The following is a 21,004-nucleotide window of genomic DNA, read 5'->3' as shown; positions in this document are numbered from 1 at the left end:
TATCGACACATGAAAACTGGTAAGTTCATGGGTCTACTCAGCCTAGCACTTTGTTCAATGTTATATTTTAATATACAGTTTCTTTCTTTCCTTTTTGACTATTGATTTCTTTCATTTGACAATGCATTTGCCCTTCGATTGTCTTTCTCATATTATATTTACTTCAGTAAACAATCTGCAATGAAAGGAAGATATGCAACAAGAATCAGGGCGTGGACTGGAAGATGCTAACACTATTAGCAGATGAAGATTTGGGCCTAAAAAGGGCAACATTTTTCTGGTTGGTACCAAACTTGTGGGCAATCCAATCACATGCTCAACATCAACTCTACTTCCCCGCAGCCCAAATTCTGCAAATTATCACTTATTATTTACTTGCACATACAGCCTTTCATCTGTACCATCCCTCCCCGTTGATTGTACAAAAAAATAAATAAAATATAAAAAGAGGTACCGATTTCTGTTAAACCTTTTTATTGGTTCAGTCTCTTTTTGGAGACAGATATCCAACTCAGAATAACTCTGTGAACACACGCTTGGAATGAAGATGATGGAACCGTTGCATAGCATGGTAAACAATAATGGTTGTCTATACCTTGAATAACGTGATGCAAAAGTAAGTTAGCCCGTGAAGGATATTTTGGCATTTTGTATACATAAAAATAGAGCGTAATTGGATAAAGACATCAGTCAGTTCGACCTATACAGCTTGAGACTTGGGAGTTACGGAATCTGCGGTTATGGATGGATGTGGGCACCAGTAATTCTGCTCTTCCTTGCAAAAATAGAGCATCATATATTTACATAATTTTGCCTATCTCACCCTCGTGATATTTTTCTAGGAGTTGTTCGGAGGTCATCTTCAAGCTAGTGATTTGAATTTTGAGTTCTTAGAATTTGGATACGTATCTATATCTTCGTTCAAGAGAAAGGAATATGAATAGCTATCCATTAACTGTAAAATATAGCCCATATATATTGGGAATAAATAGCTGTCTAACAAAATAGCCATCATATTTTGTATATATATATTACACAGAATTATATTAAAAGGCATATACATGTATTGGCGAAATTCACCATAAGATAAATAATGTTACCCATTAGATCAATGTTCTTATAATCTATGAACCTGAGCTGAGTATGTTTTAAAAAGCTGGGCGGTTGGGTAACACTTCTTGACTAATGACTCTTTCTAGACCCGGAAATAAAAAAATATGTTCGGTCCAAAGTAACACTAACTGAATAATGAGTTATGATTTTCTAGGCCCAGAAATAAAAATATGTTGGGCCCGGAGTAACTAAACGGACTCTAGGCGCAAAAGGAAAATTTGGCGTCGCCCGGACTCGAACCGGAGACCTTCAGTGTGTTAGACTGACGTGATAACCAACTACACCACGACACCTTTTTTGGTCATTTCTCCAAATTTTAAAATAATTTTCAAAGTTACTATTAACTTTAACTACACTGAAAATATGTCATGTTTTATTTACCCCTGAGGGATGCCTAAATCTTAAACGCCCCCACAATTTTGAATAAGGACCCCTAGCATTATAACTCCCCCAATCTAGTTTAGTTGGATTTTTGGTAGATTATGAGATCTTGACTAATGTTTTAACCATACAATCACATTTCTTGTTGAAAAACTTGATAATGCTTCCAATTTATCTCTTGATATTTGCTTACATTTGCATTCGAAGAAGATGAACTAGATGAATTGCTTTTGGAATACATGTTTTTTATTACTTTTTATTGTTGTCTTACGTTTTTTATTATTGTTTTACTCAAGTGTAAGTATGCATGCATTTGGATAGAATTCACCAAAACATTAAGATAATTCAATACATATAAGCTCACTTAAGAAGACAAAGTAACATCATTAGGGGGGTTTTTACTACTTATTTAGAATTGTGGATGCATTAAAGACTTAAGTAGCCCTCAAGGGGTAAATGAGAAACTACCTTTACAATAGGGATATTAATAATTAGCCAACAAAATTACCCTTATCAACCAAGTTTCCTCTCTTTCTTTTATGTTTTGGAAATCTGATTTTTGAGCCTTGTCTCAAATTCTTGAGAAAATTGAAGTATATTTTTGGCATTACTTTTATAAAGAGCAAAAGACATGTTCCCACCTAAGGTTTATTGAAATCTCAAGTTACCACCGTGGTTTAATTTATTCCAGATTCATAATCTTAAAATAACACAGTTAATTATCGTAGAATTTTGACATAGATGCAGAAATACTATTACTAAACTGCACTCTCATCTTCATCTTCATCATTTCGGTTTTACTATTGAGGCACACGTTAGGAACGACACCTATCGCGTTCTCGGCCACTTTTTGGCCGATTTCAGTGTCCAAAATCTATTATGTGACCACCTACTGAACCCTCTTAGTGTCCTCTACAAGACTCATACCTCCATTAACTGCCATCACTCCCCCATTAGCTAGGCAATTTTCATTCCCCCACTTCCAAGCCAAATTCCAGCCAAACTCGACTTCCAAAATCTGACCAACCACCACCAAAAGACTCCCTAGCTTCTCTACTACTTACTAAAGCCCTATCAAACCTAACCAAACTCGCTCACCGTTCATCGTTGGCTAACCCTAGGGTCCCTTTGTGGTGTAGTTGTGTTTGGGTTGTAATTGGAGCAAATTTAGGAGTTTTTAAGTGAAATTGGTTTTAGTTGTGGAAAGTTTGAAGCTCAGGGGACTTGTTTGTGTGTTTTCCGACCTTTACCACTTCCTTCGACATCATTTTCTTCTTTGTTCAGCCGATGCACACAAGGTGTTCGCTAAATTGCCCCAGCGAACACCCAACAAGTAATCAACTCCACCCAACAATGGACATGAGTGATTGTAAGGGTTGTCGCTGAGTCCGATGATGGTGAGGAAAGTTGAGGCATCGACGATTGAGCAGAAGTGTAATTGAGGGGAAGACGGTGGCACTAGCAACGACAATCACCTGACTGCTTTTAAAGGGCGAGGTTTTGGCGAGGTGGAAACGACAGTTGGTTCGGGTAGTACTGGTAAGGGTTTTCTAAAGGACGGTGAGACTGTGGCTAAGGGGGCAAAGTTGGGTTTGGAAAGGAAAAGGCAAAAGGGGTGTGGTGTTGGGCGGCAACAATGGGTGGCAACGTCTCACCAACAAATCAAAATGAACACAAACAATCAACTCCAAAATCAAACTCCAACAACAACAACCCAACTCCAAACTACACACAAACCATCAACAAACTCCTCCAAAAACTACAAGCAAACAACTCCCACAATCACCAAACAAACAAACAACACAACAGCGGTGAGGGTCCAAGTTAGCAGTCAAAGTAGTTGCAGGTGAGCGAAACCCAACCCAAACACAACACTACCAAAGAGAGGGGAATGATAAGAAAAGAGGAAAAAGAAAGGGAAGAGGGAAAGAGAAGAAGATGGGAGGCCACTCTGAAGAAAGAGTGTAGAGAGAGGGAGAAAACGAGAGGAACAAAGAGGGAGAGAGAGAGAGAGAGAGAGAGAGAGAGAGAGTGCACATAATCGGAATGGGTTATTATGACGCTTTTACCCTTGAACTATTTAAATAAAGAAAATGGTATTAGTTTAAAGATAAGAATCTAGAATAAATTAAACCCAGGGGTGACAATTTGGGATTTCGTTGAACCTCGAGTGGGAACATATCATTTCCTCTTTGTTTGTAGACCAATTTTTTCTGACTAGGATAATTGACGAGATTAAGTATATACAGTAAAACCTCTCTATAGTCATAATGGTGAGACAAACTAATTTTATTACTATAAGGAGGTTATTACTTAATAGAGGTGTAATTACAAATTTTATTTTATTTTATAATTCATGTTTTAGTAGTACAATATTAAGATTTAAATTCATATTTTAATAGTATTAGGATTTCAAATTTAGCGCTTCAATTACCTACTTTTGAAATGAATATAAGATAATGTCTTGGAACTAGCAAATATAAGTGTCCTTAATGAAATTGTAAATGCAGTTATTGCATGGTCAATTGATGTGAAGTCACAGACAATTGCCAATTATTTTAAACATTGCAAGATTAGGACCCCCAATGTCGATGAATTGCAAGTTACAAATTAAATGAAGAAGGAGAATTAAAGAGTCATAGTAGAATTGAGTGATTATGTTCGACAACTTCACTACACTAATCAAATGGATATTATCTTTCTCAATCATCCAAATGAACAACAAGTCATATATGCTTTATTTGAAGAAGAAATCATTGCTATAATTAGACAATAATAGAAATGAAATAATCATGAGTATGATAGTATGGAGATACAAAAAATTTCGTGCCAAGAAGCTCTAAACATACTTGAGACGATAGAAATATTTTAGTTTAAACAAAAAGATGACCATGCTATCGAGTAATGTACCCATAAGTTAAAAGATGTGGTATCAACTCTAAAACATAAATAATTATCTCAAACAATTTTAGATAAATATTTTATTTAATCTTAAACCTTTAATGTAATATAACATATATTTTTTTATAATATACAGATAGTTATTACTATGTGGAAGCAACTTTTCTTAAGACGGGAATTAGAATAATTATAACTTATTACAATATAAAGTTTATTTTTATTTATAACTATCAAAAAATAAGAATAAAATTTTTTATGATTATATAAAGTTTATTCCTATATAAAGTATCGCTGTAGAGAAGTTTTACTGTATTTAAAAATATTAGTTATAAGATACAATAAAACAAAGGGCTTAATAGTCTTTTTATAACATTTGTTTAGATTTGAATAGTGAACGCCGAAATTTTGGGAGTGTTTGTTTGTTTGTTTTTTTGCCGAAACGTTGGATAATTTTGTAATTTTTGGAAACCATGATGGGGTTTTTGTCATTCTTGGTTGTTCTATCTGCTTAGAAAATATCACCGTTCCGCAGTAGATTAGAAAATTGGAGAACTGTTGAAGCAAGCAGCAAGAGGTAGCGCGAATTTGCAGCGACAAGGATGCTCAACATCGGAACATTTTCACCCCTTGATTCTACATCTCTCCTTTCACTAAACAAAACCTTCTTCTCTTCAACTACTTCACTCTTCACATTCACGTCCAAAAACGCATCGTTTTCATCTTATTCTTATCCACAACACACACATCTCACGTTCAATAGAAGCGACAATGGGCTTTTGCTGTTGCGTGCGTCTGCTTTGAATAATAGGCGGAGAAAAGGTGGCACTGGCATCGTGGAAATGGACGGCTCTGATTTTGATGACGACGAAGATGATGACGATGAGGGAATATTTTTGCCGTTTGGGGAGATGAAGAGGTGGCTGGAGAGCAAGCCTCGTGGGTTCGGTGAAGGCAAGGCTTATGATACATCTGTTGAAGAAAAATTGCTTGAAGAAATGGAGCAGAGTAGACAAGCTCAAATTGCTAATATTAATAAACTTAAAAACAACCCAGTGAGCATTAGTCCCAAGAAACTCGATGGAAGCAACAAAGGTTAGTCGTTTATGCGAACTCATAATTAAACTGTAGTTCATAATTGTTTCAGCATTTATGTGCTTTCCCACTAATGTTCAATATTGTTCGTTTTGTCTTGTTGTTTTTACATTTTGATTTGCAGTTATAATTTTGTGAACATGAAGTTTTAGAATTAATGATGATGCTCTAAAAAAGAGTTAAATGAAAAGGAATGTTTCATATTGATCCTGTTTTAGAGCTCTATTGAATGGAAACTTTTTTACTTGCTAGTAGGGGTGAACTATTAGGTGTTTGGAATCTATTTCACTGTGAAAGTTTAGACTTTAGTATGTAATCGTAGTGTCAAATGGAGCCTAATTGATTCTTAAGCAAGGTACCGTCTTTCTATTTTCCTGGCTTTGCTTTTGGAGAGAGTGGTCATGTTCGTTCTTGCAATCCTGTCAAATGCTAAGTGCTATGTGAATGCGGAAAAGTTCTTGAAAATGAGAATGGAACTAATTTGTCAATTTAATTGGCCCATTTTACCATACTGGAATATGCATTTTCTATCACCAGCTCAGCTTTGCCAATATCAATGACATTAATGAAATTTCATTCAACAGAACATTTAGGAGACTTTTTTCTGCCACTGATTTCAATATTAATAAGCACATTAATTATACAATCTGTACTATTTGCCTCACTTCTGTGAGAATCTCAATCCTCATTTGATCTATTTAAGAACATTCCCTTGCCAAATCCAATGGATTGTGTTGTGCCACCAGTTCATATTCTTTCTCTCCCAGCCTCTTCTTTTTCTTATTATCATATGCACCGTATTTTGGAATTCCCTGTTATTCCCATGAATAGATGTTGATGACATTTGCCTTGCAAATATATAGTAGGAACATACTTCCATAATTTCTGTTTCCTAAACCCTGGGGTTTAGGAATTAATGTCCTCTGGCATTTGATTTTATAATAATTCTTTTGCCTATGATACTCAATCAATACTAATTCTATTTTAATGCAAAAAATTTCATAAAATTTGGCTTCTACATGCCAACTTTAGTCTGACTTGATGTAACATACTGGAGTTTTACAGCATCTGAAGTAATTCCAAGCGGTATTCGTGTACGATTGATCAACCTTCCTAAGAAAAAGAACATCCACAGGGATCTGAAATCTGCTTTTGAAGGCGTCCCTGGTATAACTAACATAAGCCCGGCGGTCTCTGGAAACAAGAAGACTAAGGACCCAATTTGCAAGGGCTTTGCTTTTGTTGATTTCAAGTCTGAGGAGGATGCAACCAGGTACTTTTGGCGACAAACTCTTTTTGACCTTGATCGCTTTCTTTGATCTTAAATTGAGTTGAGGAACATAAATTCTTTTTCTTTATATATCTCTTGGATTTATGCTGTTTCTCTCCATAAAGAAAGTAAATGTTTCTTGAAGTGGATATTATCTACACAGATATCTAACTTCTTTCTCTTACTATGACTATGGAGAGAAATCTGAAGATCTGTTTTTGTGTACTTTGTCATGTTAAAAGCACCTTTATACAGAATTGAATATTTTGTCACTGATTCGTATTTTGTTGAAATGGCAATTTATGCATTTAGTGACATAAGAAAGTCTAGCTACTAAAACAGATGTAAAGAAGTTCCAGGGCAAATATGTGAATCAGACATGATTTCAGATTTATGCAGAAACCATGCACAGACATGTATACTGGGATCATTTATTCAATTTGAAATCCTAACAAATTTGCTGGGTGCAATTAGGTATATATTTCATATTGAACATTGCATCAGAACATTATAAAAAGACATCTAAGCTTTGTTTGGAAGGAAAAGGGCACACTGTGATTCTTATGGTTGAGCTCCAGTAGGTTGGTTAATCTATCAAAACTTAAATAATTTGAGCTGGAGCATTTTTAATTGAAAACATTTCCTCTTATGGCAGGTTTGTGCAAATATTTTCACGACAAAGTATATCATTTGGGAAGATTCAGAAGCAGATAAAATGTGAGCTGATGAATTCAAATTCTTCCAATGATGTTCATGAGCATTCCGTGGACAGCCCCTCCAGCGATACTGAACTTAAAGTTGCTGACTTGGAAGATGATCCAGATGCTGATTTGGCTGTGGATGATGAGGATTCCTTGGATTCATGGATGGAAGCAGCCTCTGATGCTTCTGATCCAGATGATGAACTTGACTTGGCGGAATTGGAGGATATGAGAGAGAATCTAGAACTTGTCAGTGTATCAGAGCTGACTGATGATGATATTGTGAAACGCTGTGCCAAATCTGCCACTGATTCATCTTCCTCAAATAACCAAAAGAAAATCCGGAATATTGAAAAAAAGCTAATTGCTAAAGGAAAAGTAAAGAAGGTTCCGAAGTTGAATGTTCCAGGATCTGCAAAGAGGTAAGCTTCCAGCTTTTTGTATTTGTGGGTCCGATTTATTGTGAAGTTTGTTTGATATATGTGGTTCTGTTTATGATGATACAGATTAAGAGTCAAGGAGAAGGCTGTGCTGACAGACGTGTTTTCAAAATATGCAGCAAAAGCTTCTTTAACCTCCAAGGAAGGGAGCTGACCATTGAATGTACAAATTACAAATTGTTACAAAGATGGAGACGAATAGTAGTGGTTAGTGAAGTGGCGTGTAAACTTCTTATGCTTGGAAAACAGTGGCCATAATGAAAAAGTTATGTCTTGCTTTGTGTTTGAGTTGTACCTGATAACCACCTAACTGTTCTGGGTTTGCTGTATGTCCATTGATCCTCATGATTCTGAGATAGATAATGCCCGACTTCACCTTCCATCTGTACCTGAACGTAGTATCATTGCAGCTGAGCAACCTTCCCGTTTTAAATATATTTGAATAAATATGAAAAAAATAAAGGCAGCCAAGCAAAGGAATCCCAAGTTTTACTATCTGAAAAATAAAATTAAAAAACCCATCAGAGAAATTGACCTGGTTAGGCCATGGCAAAGGAATACCAAGCTTTACAAATCTGATTGATGCATTCAGTTGGATTCTACTTCCACTAAAATTGCAAGTAATTCTCAATATCATAATCATAATAATTTGTGTAACCATGTGTTAATGTCGAAGTTCCATGTCGGTTAGGAGATGTCTTGGTCTTTTATATAGTACAAGGATATCCTTACCACCTAGAGGCGTATTTTCAGGACAAAACCGTTGTATTGGTGTTAAAGTCCTAACCCTTTGCCCTGCTTGGTGCCAAAGTCCTAACCCTTCGCCCCCTAGGGACTATGTTGGTAAGGGTAAGCAAAATTTTAGGGTAGAACCAGAACCGACAAGTACTTGGGTGTCGGTTCTAGTTCCTACCTGAAACCGGCCGTAATAGGGTAGGTTTACCAAAAAATTGGAACCGATACTGTGCGGTTCCGATTCTGGTTCCAAATCAAAGGAATCGGGACTAAATAATATAATATTAAAGAATAGGGGGTTTTTTGATATTTTGCATATGGGGTTTTTTTTTTTTAATATTTTACCTATCATATAAATGTATAAGAAAATTTTGGTTTTTTTTTTATCTTAGTATCAAAAGTCTTATTAATTTTCATTAAAAGATCAGTTTTTAAAAATATTTTTATTAATATTTAAGTTTCACTTATTAATTGATTAAAAAATTAATATACATTAAGATATTTATGTTAAATAATAGTTTTAAATATTTTTTATCGGTGAAAACAAACAATTAAATACTTATAATCAAGCATAAAACATTAAGTAAATATAAACAAATATATTATTTAATGCTTTGCACTTAATTGTTAGGGGTGTAATTATAATTTTATAAGGGTTTATTTGTTATTTTTTTTTAAAAGGTGGGTAATTGTATTTTTCAGGGTACCTGGACCCGAAACCGGAACTTATAACACAAGTTCCGGTTCTAAGTTTTCCAAAACCGGAACCGTCTGGTTCCAAATCAAAGGAAGTACCCGATTCCAGTTTCGATTCCGGTTCCTTTGATTTTGAACGGGTACCCGAACCTGTCCACCCCTATATGTTGGTGTCAAAATCCTATATCGGTTAGGAGACCCACTCACCACCTAGGGACGCCTTTTCAGGACAACCGTGTGGGCCTCAAGGTCCAAAGCAGACAATGCCTTTGGAAACCCACCAACCATATGGGTCACAAGGCCCACAATATCTCTAAAAACTCACCTATCGTGCGAGCGAGTCCTAGGTCTCAAAGTGGATAATAACACTGTGAACCTACCTATCATGTAGGCCAGCCCCAAAGTAGACAATATCTTTGGGAACCAACCTTCCATATGTCTGAACACCAAGTAATAGCTCTTGGAATCAAATTTCACTTGCACCATAAGCAAGAGGTGGTTTGGTTAAAATTTTATAAGTTTGAAAACAATTTGAAGAAAAATAAAATGATAAATAAACAAGGAAAAGAAAAGAAGGGACTGGTGATCCCCAACGGCTTAACCCATCAAAACCCACCTTAAACCCCTACCAAATTAGCCCATCTCTCAGACAGACGTAGCTTTCGCCGAACAGAAGCACTGCTCTGGCAGAGCTTCATCGATTGACTCAACTGGTACTTTACGTTTGTTCGTTTGTTAACTCTGCTCTCAAATACCAATATCTTTTATTTTATTTTATTTTATTTTTTTGGATAAAAAAAGCATTTCTTCGCTTCCAGAAATTCAAAACAATCTGGAGAGAACCATATTCTGATGAATTGCTTATCGCACGCGACGTCATATTCTGCATCTATACTTAGAGGGACTCGTAATTTCATTGTTAGGAGTAGTTTTCATCATCAAGCTTATTGTCCTCTTACATGTAAAACAAACTTTGGGTATCTGGGTGTTAAAACTATCGATTTAGATTTTCTGCTGAACCGATTTCGTGTTCAATGTTACACTTCTAGAAGGAGTTCTACTGCCAAAACATCTCGGTCTCGTAAATTAAATACTGAACCGGTGATGGAACAAGACAAAGATGAGTTCTTTGTTGTGCGGAAAGGGGATGTTGTTGGTGTTTACAAGAGCTTGGCTGAATGTCAGGCCCAAGTTGGATCTTCTGTAATTCTCTTTTCATCCTTATTCACTTTCACTTCTTCAAGTTATGTCATCTGTGAATTCTTTTTAATTGATCCCTTTCTGCGTTTGTATTTTAAATTGGATAAGTAATTTATAGAATTACTTTTAGGACTTTGTGATATGTAGATGCAATGTGATCTTGTTTCTTGATTTTCTATGTAATGAACAATAATTGATTGCGGTTTTTGTTGTAGGTATGTCATCCTCCCGTCAGTGTGTACAAAGGGTACTCTTTGCCAAAGGACACTGAAGAGTACCTTGTCTCCCATGGGCTTAAGAATGCTCTTTACACTATCAGAGCTGCAGATTTGACTGAGGGTCTTTTTGGTTCACTTACTCCATGTCCTTTTCAAGTAAGATGACTAATGAACTCTGAGGTGAAATTTAGAGTCGTTTAATTATTTGTCTGGTTCATGTTTTGCACCAAACAATTATCTTTTCTATTTTATGAGAAATCCTTTAATAATCTCTGTTGCATTTGTGGCCTGAGCTGCTCTACTTTGGGTCCATGATTAAAAGTTTAATTTGCTCAATTTTTAGTGACCTGGTTTGATCATTTTGAGATGTTGGATGGGGCATCATACTATTTGAACCTTTATTTAATTTCACCATTTTGATTTTTCAATAAGACAATAATTCTTACTCGTATTTTGTTCTTTCAGTTTTGAGTTTCGGCTGTATGTTGATCTGAACTTCATTGTATCATCTTTGGTTATAGCTATCCTTCTTGTTGTTCTATCCATCCAAACAAGACTGCAAGCCTCAATATTTGCATGTGCTTGCTGTCTAGCTAGCATTATGAAAAGAATATTGGCACTAGTGACATAAAATTGTTTTATTTCTTTTCCAGGAACCTGCATCCGAAAAGAGGTCTCATGATAAGATTGAGGTAAGCTAGGATACATTGTATTCTGAACAGTAGCATCAAGGTTCAAGAGTAACACAAAATGGTGGTACATTTTTAAAAACGATGTTCAGTAATTGTTTTGGTTGCGTCTTTGTTATCACCAATTTAAAACAAAAAACAAAGAATTTGTTTTCATTGCTTCCCATGCATATGTTTCTCTTTATGTCTCTGCCCTGTAGAACGCTTTATATTTTTATACTCCATTAGTCACCAAGAAGTCCAATGAGAGAGTGAGATTCAGTTTTCTTGCTCTTGTAACTTGAACCTTTGCTATATGTAAATTTTTTTCCTAGCTAAGTTCTAATTTAAAATTCAATATCTCATTTTTATTGCAATATGGTCATTTTATCATGAGAGATGCTAATTTTAATGTAATAAAAGAGAATAAGCTCTAAAATGAATACATGCTTCTAAACAGTATGTCAAAAGGAGGGAATGTAACCATAAAGAAAGAACAAATAAAAAATAAGGTAACTATGGAAATTGCATGAAATGTTCTTTTGTAATAACCACAGTTAATAACTGCAGTGCTTCTTAGTGATGAGGAGTTCTCTGCCAACCTGATTAACTTCATGACAAAAATTTTGGAAAAAATCATAGGTAAATTGACCGCTGGGTAAGTGGCAGATTGCTTATAAGATTAATTGAATACATTCAGTTCTTCTTTCCCCCACTTAAATCGTTAATTTGGATGTGAATCTTGTGCTAAGTTGCTCATGTTGTTTGATGTATACTATTTGATAATATTGTTGGTTTGCACATAATGTTTCGTGGATTGATTAGTACAAGCTCATTGTTTTCAAGTTTTGAGATGGTCACTTTATGCAAAATGCTAAAACATAGGACCATATCTGAAAGTACCCCTCTCAGGATCCTGCTTCAGCAGGAGCAGTAGTAAGCTACCGTTTCATGCTTTGCAGGATATGTGAACTTTAGTTTCTCTATATTTTATTTATATAATTTGTAATTCTCTGCAGGAAACACCTGGTTCAACATCCATTTTAACTGATCCCTTGAAAAAGCATGTCAAGTTGGACCATGATGTTGAGACCCAAGCAGCACCCTCTGATTCTGTATGTAATCTTCGAATTCATAGTAAAGAAAAAAGTAAACATGTGCTGGGGTGACCTTATTGCAACCCCATCTGTGGATGCAACTGTGCTCTCCCAAATACTTGTGCAGGTCTTACCATCCCCATGGTATGGAGCAGATACAGCAAAAACTTGGAATATCAGGAAAATCCTTTCCTATTTTATTCCGAGTTAATGGTTGAATTTTGTTGGCACCTTACTGGAGGACTTTTCTCCCCAGTATTTTATCTAAGATTTTGTAGTTGACGTTAAAAAAATCTTGATTGTTATTTTGGGTTTTGATGACAGATATTGTTTTATCATAATGCCTTTGAATATGGATGGCACTGAAACAAAATACGATCCATGTAACATGTATTTGTGTGCAGCGCTCTTGTATTATTGAATTTGATGGGGCATCAAAGGGCAATCCTGGACCAGCTGGTGCCGCAGCTGTGCTGCGAACCAATGATGGAAGTTTGGTAAACATTTTACTATCCTGGATACGTTATTTTGTTTTATACCTTTTTATCTTTTTTTTTTTTTTTCCCAGGAAACAAAAATAATTGTATCCAAACTAAAGAAGATGCAAAAAATGGACAAGCTAACCACAAAAAGTAGGTGTAGCTCTCCCTATGGACCTGAGATAGGTCAGTCACATACAAAAAGTATTAAATCAAACAAAAACCTACTAGAGACCCCAATCAAAATAACGAAAGCCAACTAGCTATAATATTGAAGCTTCCCAATTATGATGAATGAAGAAAAAAGATACTTCCTTAAACTCTGAGGAGACAGAAGCCCAAAACTTATATAGCTTTTATCTGTCTAATTCCCTTTTTTGAACAGATCTGTAAATTGCGTGAAGGTATGGGCATTGCAACTAATAATGTTGCTGAATATCGAGCCTTAATTTTGGGGTTGAAGTACGCTCTTCGAAAAGGTTATACAAACATACAAGTCCGAGGAGACTCCAAACTTGTCTGTATGCAGGTTTGCTGCTGTTTATGCTTTCTTTTATATGTTCGATGTTTTGTTTTATTTGGACTGTATGCATTAGATTAATAGTTACGAGATTTACCCTCATCTCTGATTATTATCCTTTTTTGGTCTTTTCTTTCTTCTAAATTTCGTTATGCGGCTTGCTTCTTCTTGGTGCAGGTTTTGGGTTCGTGGAAGGCCAAAAACTCGAACATGTCTGATCTATGTACGGAGGCAAAGAAACTGAAGGATGGATTTCTTTCATTCCAGATGACTCATGTTCTAAGGGTGAGTGTGGTCTATTCTGCTTCTTGTTTGTGTTCAATCTTACTTGTGCATTTGTTTAATTTTGCATTGTTCAAGTTCAAACTAATGTGTACTAATCTCATCATGTATAGACAGCAGAAACAGAGTTTTGAACTTATGATTGCCACTTACCCTTCAATGTAATTATTAAGGATAGGAAAGGCATAATCCATCAGATATCTTTAACTCTTGTGTACATTGAATGCTTGCAGCATATCTACCAGGTGTAGCATAGCATGATTTCTAGCCATCAACTCAGTAATTGTATACCTGAAGCCTTCAATTAATTAATGGTTCCCCTAAATGTGAACCAATCCTTGATGGTCGACAGGTTATTACTAATATGGCTAGTTATTAGTTTAATGTGACATTATTGGCTCAGCTCAGGTGCTTTTTGTATCAGTTAGGCTTGTATTAATCAAAAGTCCCAACTGCCGGGGTACCCTGTCTCCCTAAAGCTATTCCTGTGTTATATCTTTTCTTGTAACTGCTGTCCAATTATTTTCTCTTCCTTTTGTGTTTCTTAAGCTTAAATTTTATCATAGTTTATCCTTATGAATGGTGCATTCATTTTAAGGAGTATACATTAATTTACTCAGTTCATGCATAATATTCCTGCCTTTTTTCCCCTTTTCTTTTTTTTTTAAAACAAGATTATAAGATTTTCTTATTCATTTTAAAGGACCTGAACTCCGAGGCTGATGCTCAAGCAAACTTGGCCGTTCATCTTGGTGGTGAGGCCCGCATGATTTATTTAAACTTTCTGCAGTTAGCTCGATTCAGTAAATTCATTGATCCTTATTCAGTTGTGTGCTGTTGCAGATGGTCAAGTTACAGAGAATTTTGAATAATAGTTCAAATGATGGACTGTTGGGAGTGATTAAGGTTTTTCTTTTTAGCCAAAATAAATGTATAATTAGCTCCAAGATTTACATATTGCTCTTTGGGCTAAAATTTTGTTCTTTTATTAGGTGACCTGACATTAATGAAAAATTAAACCAGAAGGTGTCCGTCCTCGCTACTGGCGGCGATCCTGATATAGTGAATATGGTATTCATAAGAATCGTTCAACCATCTTTTGATTTTGGAGGAAGATTCTAAAATTGAGGCCTTGGCTTGCACCAATCCCTACCATAATTTGCAAACTGAATTGATTATTAACTCAACCCAGAACTGGATTCAGCTGCTTGGGGAAGAGGAAAGAACAAAACTTTGTAATTTTACTTTTGACATTCTTAATATTAATATTAGTTGCATTCCTTCTTACTTACCACCACAACTGCTATTGCAGGCATGTAATACTGAATTGATTGTTGATCATAATTTGTGTGGCATTATAGAGTTTTGATTCATAATTATTTATTTCCATTTTTTACCTCAAACGATTCTTAACCACAGGGTTTAACGAGTTAATCATGTTTTGATACTAAAAGAATGTAAACCGTCGGTTTAAGGTAAATTTCATATCAGACGGTTAACAATTCTCTAAATAAAACAAGCCCTTAATTTGACTCTTTTTTATCGGTATCCCTCTAAACGGGAACCGACTTGGGCACCACGAAAGGTACGGAAACGACACACTCCTTTCATTTCAGTATGTGCAGCTCAAGAACATAATGACTTGAATCGCTGGAGTTTTGAGCAAAAATGTTATTCAGACACTCTCAAAAATTGACTAAACATTCTTCTTCTCTTTTGAGAAATCATATTCATGGCTTGTTTTACTCAGCTTTTTCCTTTGCATCATCACCAACCCACGTCGTTTCTGGAGCGCCCGCTGATGTTGCCGACGTTACTGGGGCTGCTGATCTCGTCTTCACTACACCAGGTTCTTCCACTGTGAAGCCGCTGACTGACCCCACTCTTCTGCAGCCACGTGTCGTCATCTATGATGGCGTTTGCCATCTTTGCCACGGAGGTCTTTTTTGGTTTTTTTTTTTTTCCTTCTTCTTTTGATCCAAATGATAACTAGTAATCATCATTGCTAGTTATGACTTGCTCTTCTTTTGGGTTTTTGTTATGTAGCCAATAATCGCTGTTATTTTGTTGAGTTTCTATCTGTTTCATATTCAGTTTTGGGTTTATCTGTTATGTGTAGTTTCATTTGTGTTAAACTTGTTTTGTTTTTTTTTGTTTTTTTTTTCTATATTTCTCTTCGCATTGTTATCTTATTTGATACGAACAAACTTTGAGTGTTTACCATGTAATCGCTGCAAGTGAATGCTGAGGTCCTTTGAGCTCCTAGTCCTAGAGGATTAGTATTCTATTTTCACGTAGTCGGCGTAATTTCTTTTGCTTTAATGGAGAAAAAATCTAGAAAAACAATGAGCTAATGATGTTTTACTTTCAAGTATAGCCTGGTTTAGTGATTTGCTAATACTGGTAATGCTCGGAATCTTTCTCTTGAGGATTAATAAATATAGTTTTCAACAATACACTTATAAATCTTTTATGTTAGTTATCATAATCATATAATCATAATCGCTAGAGCAACCATCTGGACGGTATTTCCCCGATTTTCAAGTGGGACCCGATTTTTTCCTTTTGGCTTTCAATCACATTCCTTTTTCCATATTTTTATTTGGGTAATCACCATATATAACAATTTAATTTTGTTCGAACTTTTTTTTTTTTTTCCATTTTTAAAAAATGCTCTCATGCTTCTCTTCTTTATGTTAGCTTCTCAATTACTTCTTTGCTGTTGTCTAAATCTTTGGCGTTGTTGTCTATATTCTTGAAGTGCAGCTCTAGGGTTTTCTACATTATACTGCAGTATAAGATTGGTATCCTAATTCTCTCACACTATTGTACTTTTACAGGGGTGAAGTGGGTGATTGGAGTTGACAAGTATAGGAAGATCAAATTCTGTTGTCTCCAATCCAAAACTGCTGAACCATACTTGGCACTGTGTGGTCTTGATAGAGAAGATGTTCGCCGTCGCTTTGTGTTTGTTGAAGGCCTAGGTTTATACCACCAAGCATCTACTGGTATCTTCTCTCAAACAGGATGTTTATTTGTTTACCATTTATGGCTTTGTTTTTCTGCGTGATATTCTGTTTATGTTAGGAAATGGTGTCAAGTTGGTATCGTGTTTTAATTAGTTCTCTGCATCTTTTTCTCAGTGTCTTATACAGATTGCCAACATAGACAAAACCTAATTCCAACCATCTAAGCCTAATACACCATCAAGTCATTCTGTTTTATCATTAATCACAATTTTAACAAAGTATTGCTCCTCATTGCTTAGTGGTGTAATCTTGTGTGATAAAGTTCAGGGCAAAGGAATTCTAATCAAAACTGTGATGATTCTCAATTTGGTAGTTCATGGGGTTCTGGGATGAGGAAGAAAGAAAATTACTTATATGGAGGATGTCTTCTGATAATCTTTTTCTTGCTTTTATCTTGTACAACACATGTTTGCTTGAGAGGCATGCAATAGGTGACCAGAGTTTGTCATTGATCCTCTCTGCTCCGCGTTTTCTTGGTTATTGGCATGATCTTTTGAGGAAATTATGAGGATGGATGACATATATATAATTGGACCCTGTAATCACTTTATCTTTCAAGGTTAGTCAACTGAAATGTCATCTTTTTCTTGGACTTGTTGCCATTAGATTGTCAGAAAAAGATTTTATTTTATTTTTTATGTGGCTCCAGTTCATCTACTTAAAACTTGATAGTTAAAATAAGCAGCATGATGCTGCACTTGCTTTCTTGAAATTCTTCATGGAGAATACATCTTTGTGTGACCCTAATACTGGTGGTGGGCATATTTTAGGAAGATGTAATTTTATATGTTTATTCACACTGTTATGGGAAAATGATTGAAAATTTTGTCAAAACGCATAGAGCAGCTGTTTTTCCCCGTTTTCCTGGAGGTGCAACATCACAAATATAAATTTATTTACTTATATTTTTGTATGATTCTGCAGCTGCGCTGAAAGTGCTGTCGTACCTCCCATTGCCTTACACGGCCTTAAGTGCCTTTTTAATAATTCCAAGGCCCCTTAGAGACGCTGTGTATGATTATGTTGCCAAGCGACGCTATAACTGGTTTGGGAAGAGTGAAGATTGCTTAGTATTGCAGGAAAAAGAGTTGCTAGAGCGTTTCATTGACAGAGATGAGATGATGGATCAAAATTGATCAGATTTGTGATATACTCTGCTGATGCAATCAGCTCTTTTTTGTTAACATTGTCTTGGTTTGACATAACTGAAAGGATATTAGGATGTAGCATTGTAAATTCATAATATTGTAGAGGTGATACCCAGAAAGTTGAGAGAACGAGGGCTATATAGAGGTATGCCTAATTGATTCAATGTAGTTCCTGGTATGCTAAGTTAATTGATCATTACATTTACTCAAATGACTCGATGTTGATTTAAGATATTGCTCAGTAGAGTGATTATAACATTTACTCAACGACTCTTTTTTGGCTGAGCCGTATCTTGCTGGGCTGATGTTGATTCAATATATTGCCACTTTGCCAGTCTGGTATGTGTAGTAAAAACTTAAAAGGAAAGACGAGTCTTACACTTTGGAATTTATGTTTTCCATACCTGTGTTTTTGCAAGAAAAAAATAATTTTTACTTTGGATCACATTTAAGACATTTTTCTTCTTTGTACATATATTATTAATGAGATAATTACATTTTAGAGTTCCTCAAAAATATTAAAGTTACATACAAGATCGCAAATGTAATCAAATTTCATTTAATTACCATTATAAAGTTCCGACTAATATTAGCTAACTACAGATATAGTGTAGGCATCTAAATTAACATTCAACTAACAATGTAGGGGCTTCCCAGTCAGGGAAAACCCTCTAAAAATTGGCGTATGCCGCTATCTGCGGCGAGCACACGGTATTCTTTAGTAAAAGGCGAAAGAATAGTTCGCTTTGTGCTCACCGCGCGGCTGCGTGACTTATGCTATAGCCTAAGCTTTGTTTTATAATATCTATTCGAGTGCTAGTTTTATCTGTCGGCGATGTGGGATTGATGCATNTTTGTCATTGATCCTCTCTGCTCCGCGTTTTCTTGGTTATTGGCATGATCTTTTGAGGAAATTATGAGGATGGATGACATATATATAATTGGACCCTGTAATCACTTTATCTTTCAAGGTTAGTCAACTGAAATGTCATCTTTTTCTTGGACTTGTTGCCATTAGATTGTCAGAAAAAGATTTTATTTTTATTTTTTATGTGGCTCCAGTTCATCTACTTAAAACTTGATAGTTAAAATAAGCAGCATGATGCTGCACTTGCTTTCTTGAAATTCTTCATGGAGAATACATCTTTGTGTGACCCTAATACTGGTGGTGGGCATATTTTAGGAAGATGTAATTTTATATATTTATTCACACTGTTATGGGAAAATGATTGAAAATTTTGTCAAAACGCATAGAGCAGCTGTTTTTCCCCGTTTTCCTGGAGGTGCAACATCACAAATATAAATTTATTTACTTATATTTTTGTATGATTCTGCAGCTGCGCTGAAAGTGCTGTCGTACCTCCCATTGCCTTACACGGCCTTAAGTGCCTTTTTAATAATTCCAAGGCCCCTTAGAGACGCTGTGTATGATTATGTTGCCAAGCGACGCTATAACTGGTTTGGGAAGAGTGAAGATTGCTTAGTATTGCAGGAAAAAGAGTTGCTAGAGCGTTTCATTGACAGAGATGAGATGATGGATCAAAATTGATCAGATTTGTGATATACTCTGCTGATGCAATCAGCTCTTTTTTGTTAACATTGTCTTGGTTTGACATAACTGAAAGGATATTAGGATGTAGCATTGTAAATTCATAATATTGTAGAGGTGATACCCAGAAAGTTGAGAGAACGAGGGCTATATAGAGGTATGCCTAATTGATTCAATGTAGTTCCTGGTATGCTAAGTTAATTGATCATTACATTTACTCAAATGACTCGATGTTGATTTAAGATATTGCTCAGTAGAGTGATTATAACATTTACTCAACGACTCTTTTTTGGCTGAGCCGTATCTTGCTGGGCTGATGTTGATTCAATATATTGCCACTTTGCCAGTCTGGTATGTGTAGTAAAAACTTAAAAGGAAAGACGAGTCTTACACTTTGGAATTTATGTTTTCCATACCTGTGTTTTTGCAAGAAAAAAATAATTTTTACCTTGGATTACATTTAAGACATTTTTGTTCTTTGTACATATATTATTAATGAGATAATTAAATTTTAGAGTTTCTTGAAATTATTAAGAGTTTCATATCGCAAAAATAATCAAATTATTTTTAATTACATTATCAAGTTCTTCCTACCATTAGCTATCTACAAAATAGCGCGAGCAGCTAGATTAACATTCAACTAACAATGTAGGGGCTTCCCAGTCAGGGAAAACCCTCCAAAAATTGGCGTATGCCGCTGTCTGCGGCGAGAACACGGTATTCTTTAGTAAAAGGCGAAAGAATAGTTCGCTTTGTGCTCACCGCGCGGCTGCGTGAGTTAAGGAATCGCCTAAGCTTTATTTTATAATAGCTATTCGAGTGCTAGTTTTATCTGTCGGCGATGTGGGATTGATGCATGGGTTTTGCGGGCCTATCTCCAGCTGATATGGCTCCAGTATTTGGTTGTTCCCTTTGCTTGTCTGGGCCGATCCATAAAGGATTGCTTGTAACTCAATGGTTGACACACTTTTCTTGGTTTAATGGACCACCTTTTGTCCAGTTGAGTAGTAAACTCCTCCATTTTCATAATAATTTGCCATCTAGAACTTTCAAGTGTCAACATTAATTTTTGATGGGTGACAAGAAAAGCCCATTCAATTTTTTAATCAAAGTTCGTCCAACAAAATAGAATTAAACTTACCTTTATCTTTCATTTATCTGTTTCAACCAATTTCTGAGGCGAAGTTTTCTTTTCTTTTCTTTACTTTTTTCAACAAACGGAACCATATCAGTCCACCCCCAAATAAACGAAAGAATTTGAGGAGTGTATTTTGCCCATGTAAAAATAAAGCAAGCGGTTTGTTCTAATAAGAAATTGAGGTTTTTGAATCATACATTGGTTTGGTAATAACTGGTAAAACTGTAAATGAAACTTAGCAAAAAAAAACCAAATCTGTAAATGAAACTCTGACCATTGGAGAGGCATAACTGTATTTTCCTTGCATCTAGTGTAAAAGAACAGAATGATTGACAATTCAGAAGGAC

At 35.6% G+C, this 21,004-nt stretch overlaps 3 protein-coding genes and 3 non-coding genes across 6 annotated transcripts; 3 read left to right on the top strand and 3 right to left on the bottom strand.

Annotated features, from left to right (window-relative positions):
• Positions 1 to 1,332: 1,332 nt before the first annotated feature.
• TRNAV-AAC lies at positions 1,333 to 1,406 on the bottom strand. Its single transcript has one exon. It is a non-coding gene; the product is annotated as a tRNA-Val (tRNA).
• A 3,816-nt stretch (positions 1,407 to 5,222) lies between these two features.
• On the top strand, positions 5,223 to 8,186 carry LOC116110391. The gene is made up of 4 exons (XM_031396619.1): positions 5,223 to 5,487; positions 6,553 to 6,760; positions 7,413 to 7,880; positions 7,965 to 8,186. The coding sequence occupies exons 1-4, from the start codon at positions 5,235 to 5,237 to the stop codon at positions 8,050 to 8,052; spliced, it is 1,017 nt and encodes a 338-aa protein (XP_031252479.1). The 5' UTR covers positions 5,223 to 5,234; the 3' UTR covers positions 8,053 to 8,186.
• A 1,738-nt stretch (positions 8,187 to 9,924) lies between these two features.
• LOC116110369 lies at positions 9,925 to 15,154 on the top strand. Its single transcript, XM_031396597.1, has 10 exons — positions 9,925 to 10,042; positions 10,148 to 10,532; positions 10,745 to 10,903; positions 12,435 to 12,530; positions 12,917 to 13,009; positions 13,377 to 13,520; positions 13,689 to 13,796; positions 14,497 to 14,548; positions 14,637 to 14,699; positions 14,786 to 15,154. The coding sequence occupies exons 2-9, from the start codon at positions 10,182 to 10,184 to the stop codon at positions 14,663 to 14,665; spliced, it is 1,032 nt and encodes a 343-aa protein (XP_031252457.1). The 5' UTR covers positions 9,925 to 10,042; positions 10,148 to 10,181; the 3' UTR covers positions 14,666 to 14,699; positions 14,786 to 15,154.
• A 136-nt stretch (positions 15,155 to 15,290) lies between these two features.
• On the top strand, positions 15,291 to 18,299 carry LOC116110368 (uncharacterized protein YuxK). The gene is made up of 3 exons (XM_031396596.1): positions 15,291 to 15,732; positions 16,634 to 16,801; positions 17,747 to 18,299. The coding sequence occupies exons 1-3, from the start codon at positions 15,462 to 15,464 to the stop codon at positions 17,956 to 17,958; spliced, it is 651 nt and encodes a 216-aa protein (XP_031252456.1). The 5' UTR covers positions 15,291 to 15,461; the 3' UTR covers positions 17,959 to 18,299.
• Positions 18,300 to 18,617: 318 nt separating this feature from the next.
• On the bottom strand, positions 18,618 to 18,735 carry LOC116110422. The gene has a single exon (XR_004124902.1). It is a non-coding gene; the product is annotated as a U5 spliceosomal RNA (small nuclear RNA).
• Positions 18,736 to 20,172: 1,437 nt separating this feature from the next.
• LOC116110433 lies at positions 20,173 to 20,290 on the bottom strand. Its single transcript, XR_004124912.1, has one exon. It is a non-coding gene; the product is annotated as a U5 spliceosomal RNA (small nuclear RNA).
• Between the last annotated feature and the right edge of the window lie 714 nt (positions 20,291 to 21,004).

The sequence above is a fragment of the Pistacia vera genome, unplaced genomic scaffold (assembly GCF_008641045.1).
Source record: "Pistacia vera cultivar Batoury unplaced genomic scaffold, PisVer_v2 Contig601, whole genome shotgun sequence".
In the NCBI taxonomy this organism is placed as follows: Eukaryota; Viridiplantae; Streptophyta; class Magnoliopsida; order Sapindales; family Anacardiaceae; genus Pistacia; species Pistacia vera.
Note: the sequence above shows the minus strand (reverse complement) of the source record. Positions and strands in the feature narration are given on the sequence as shown.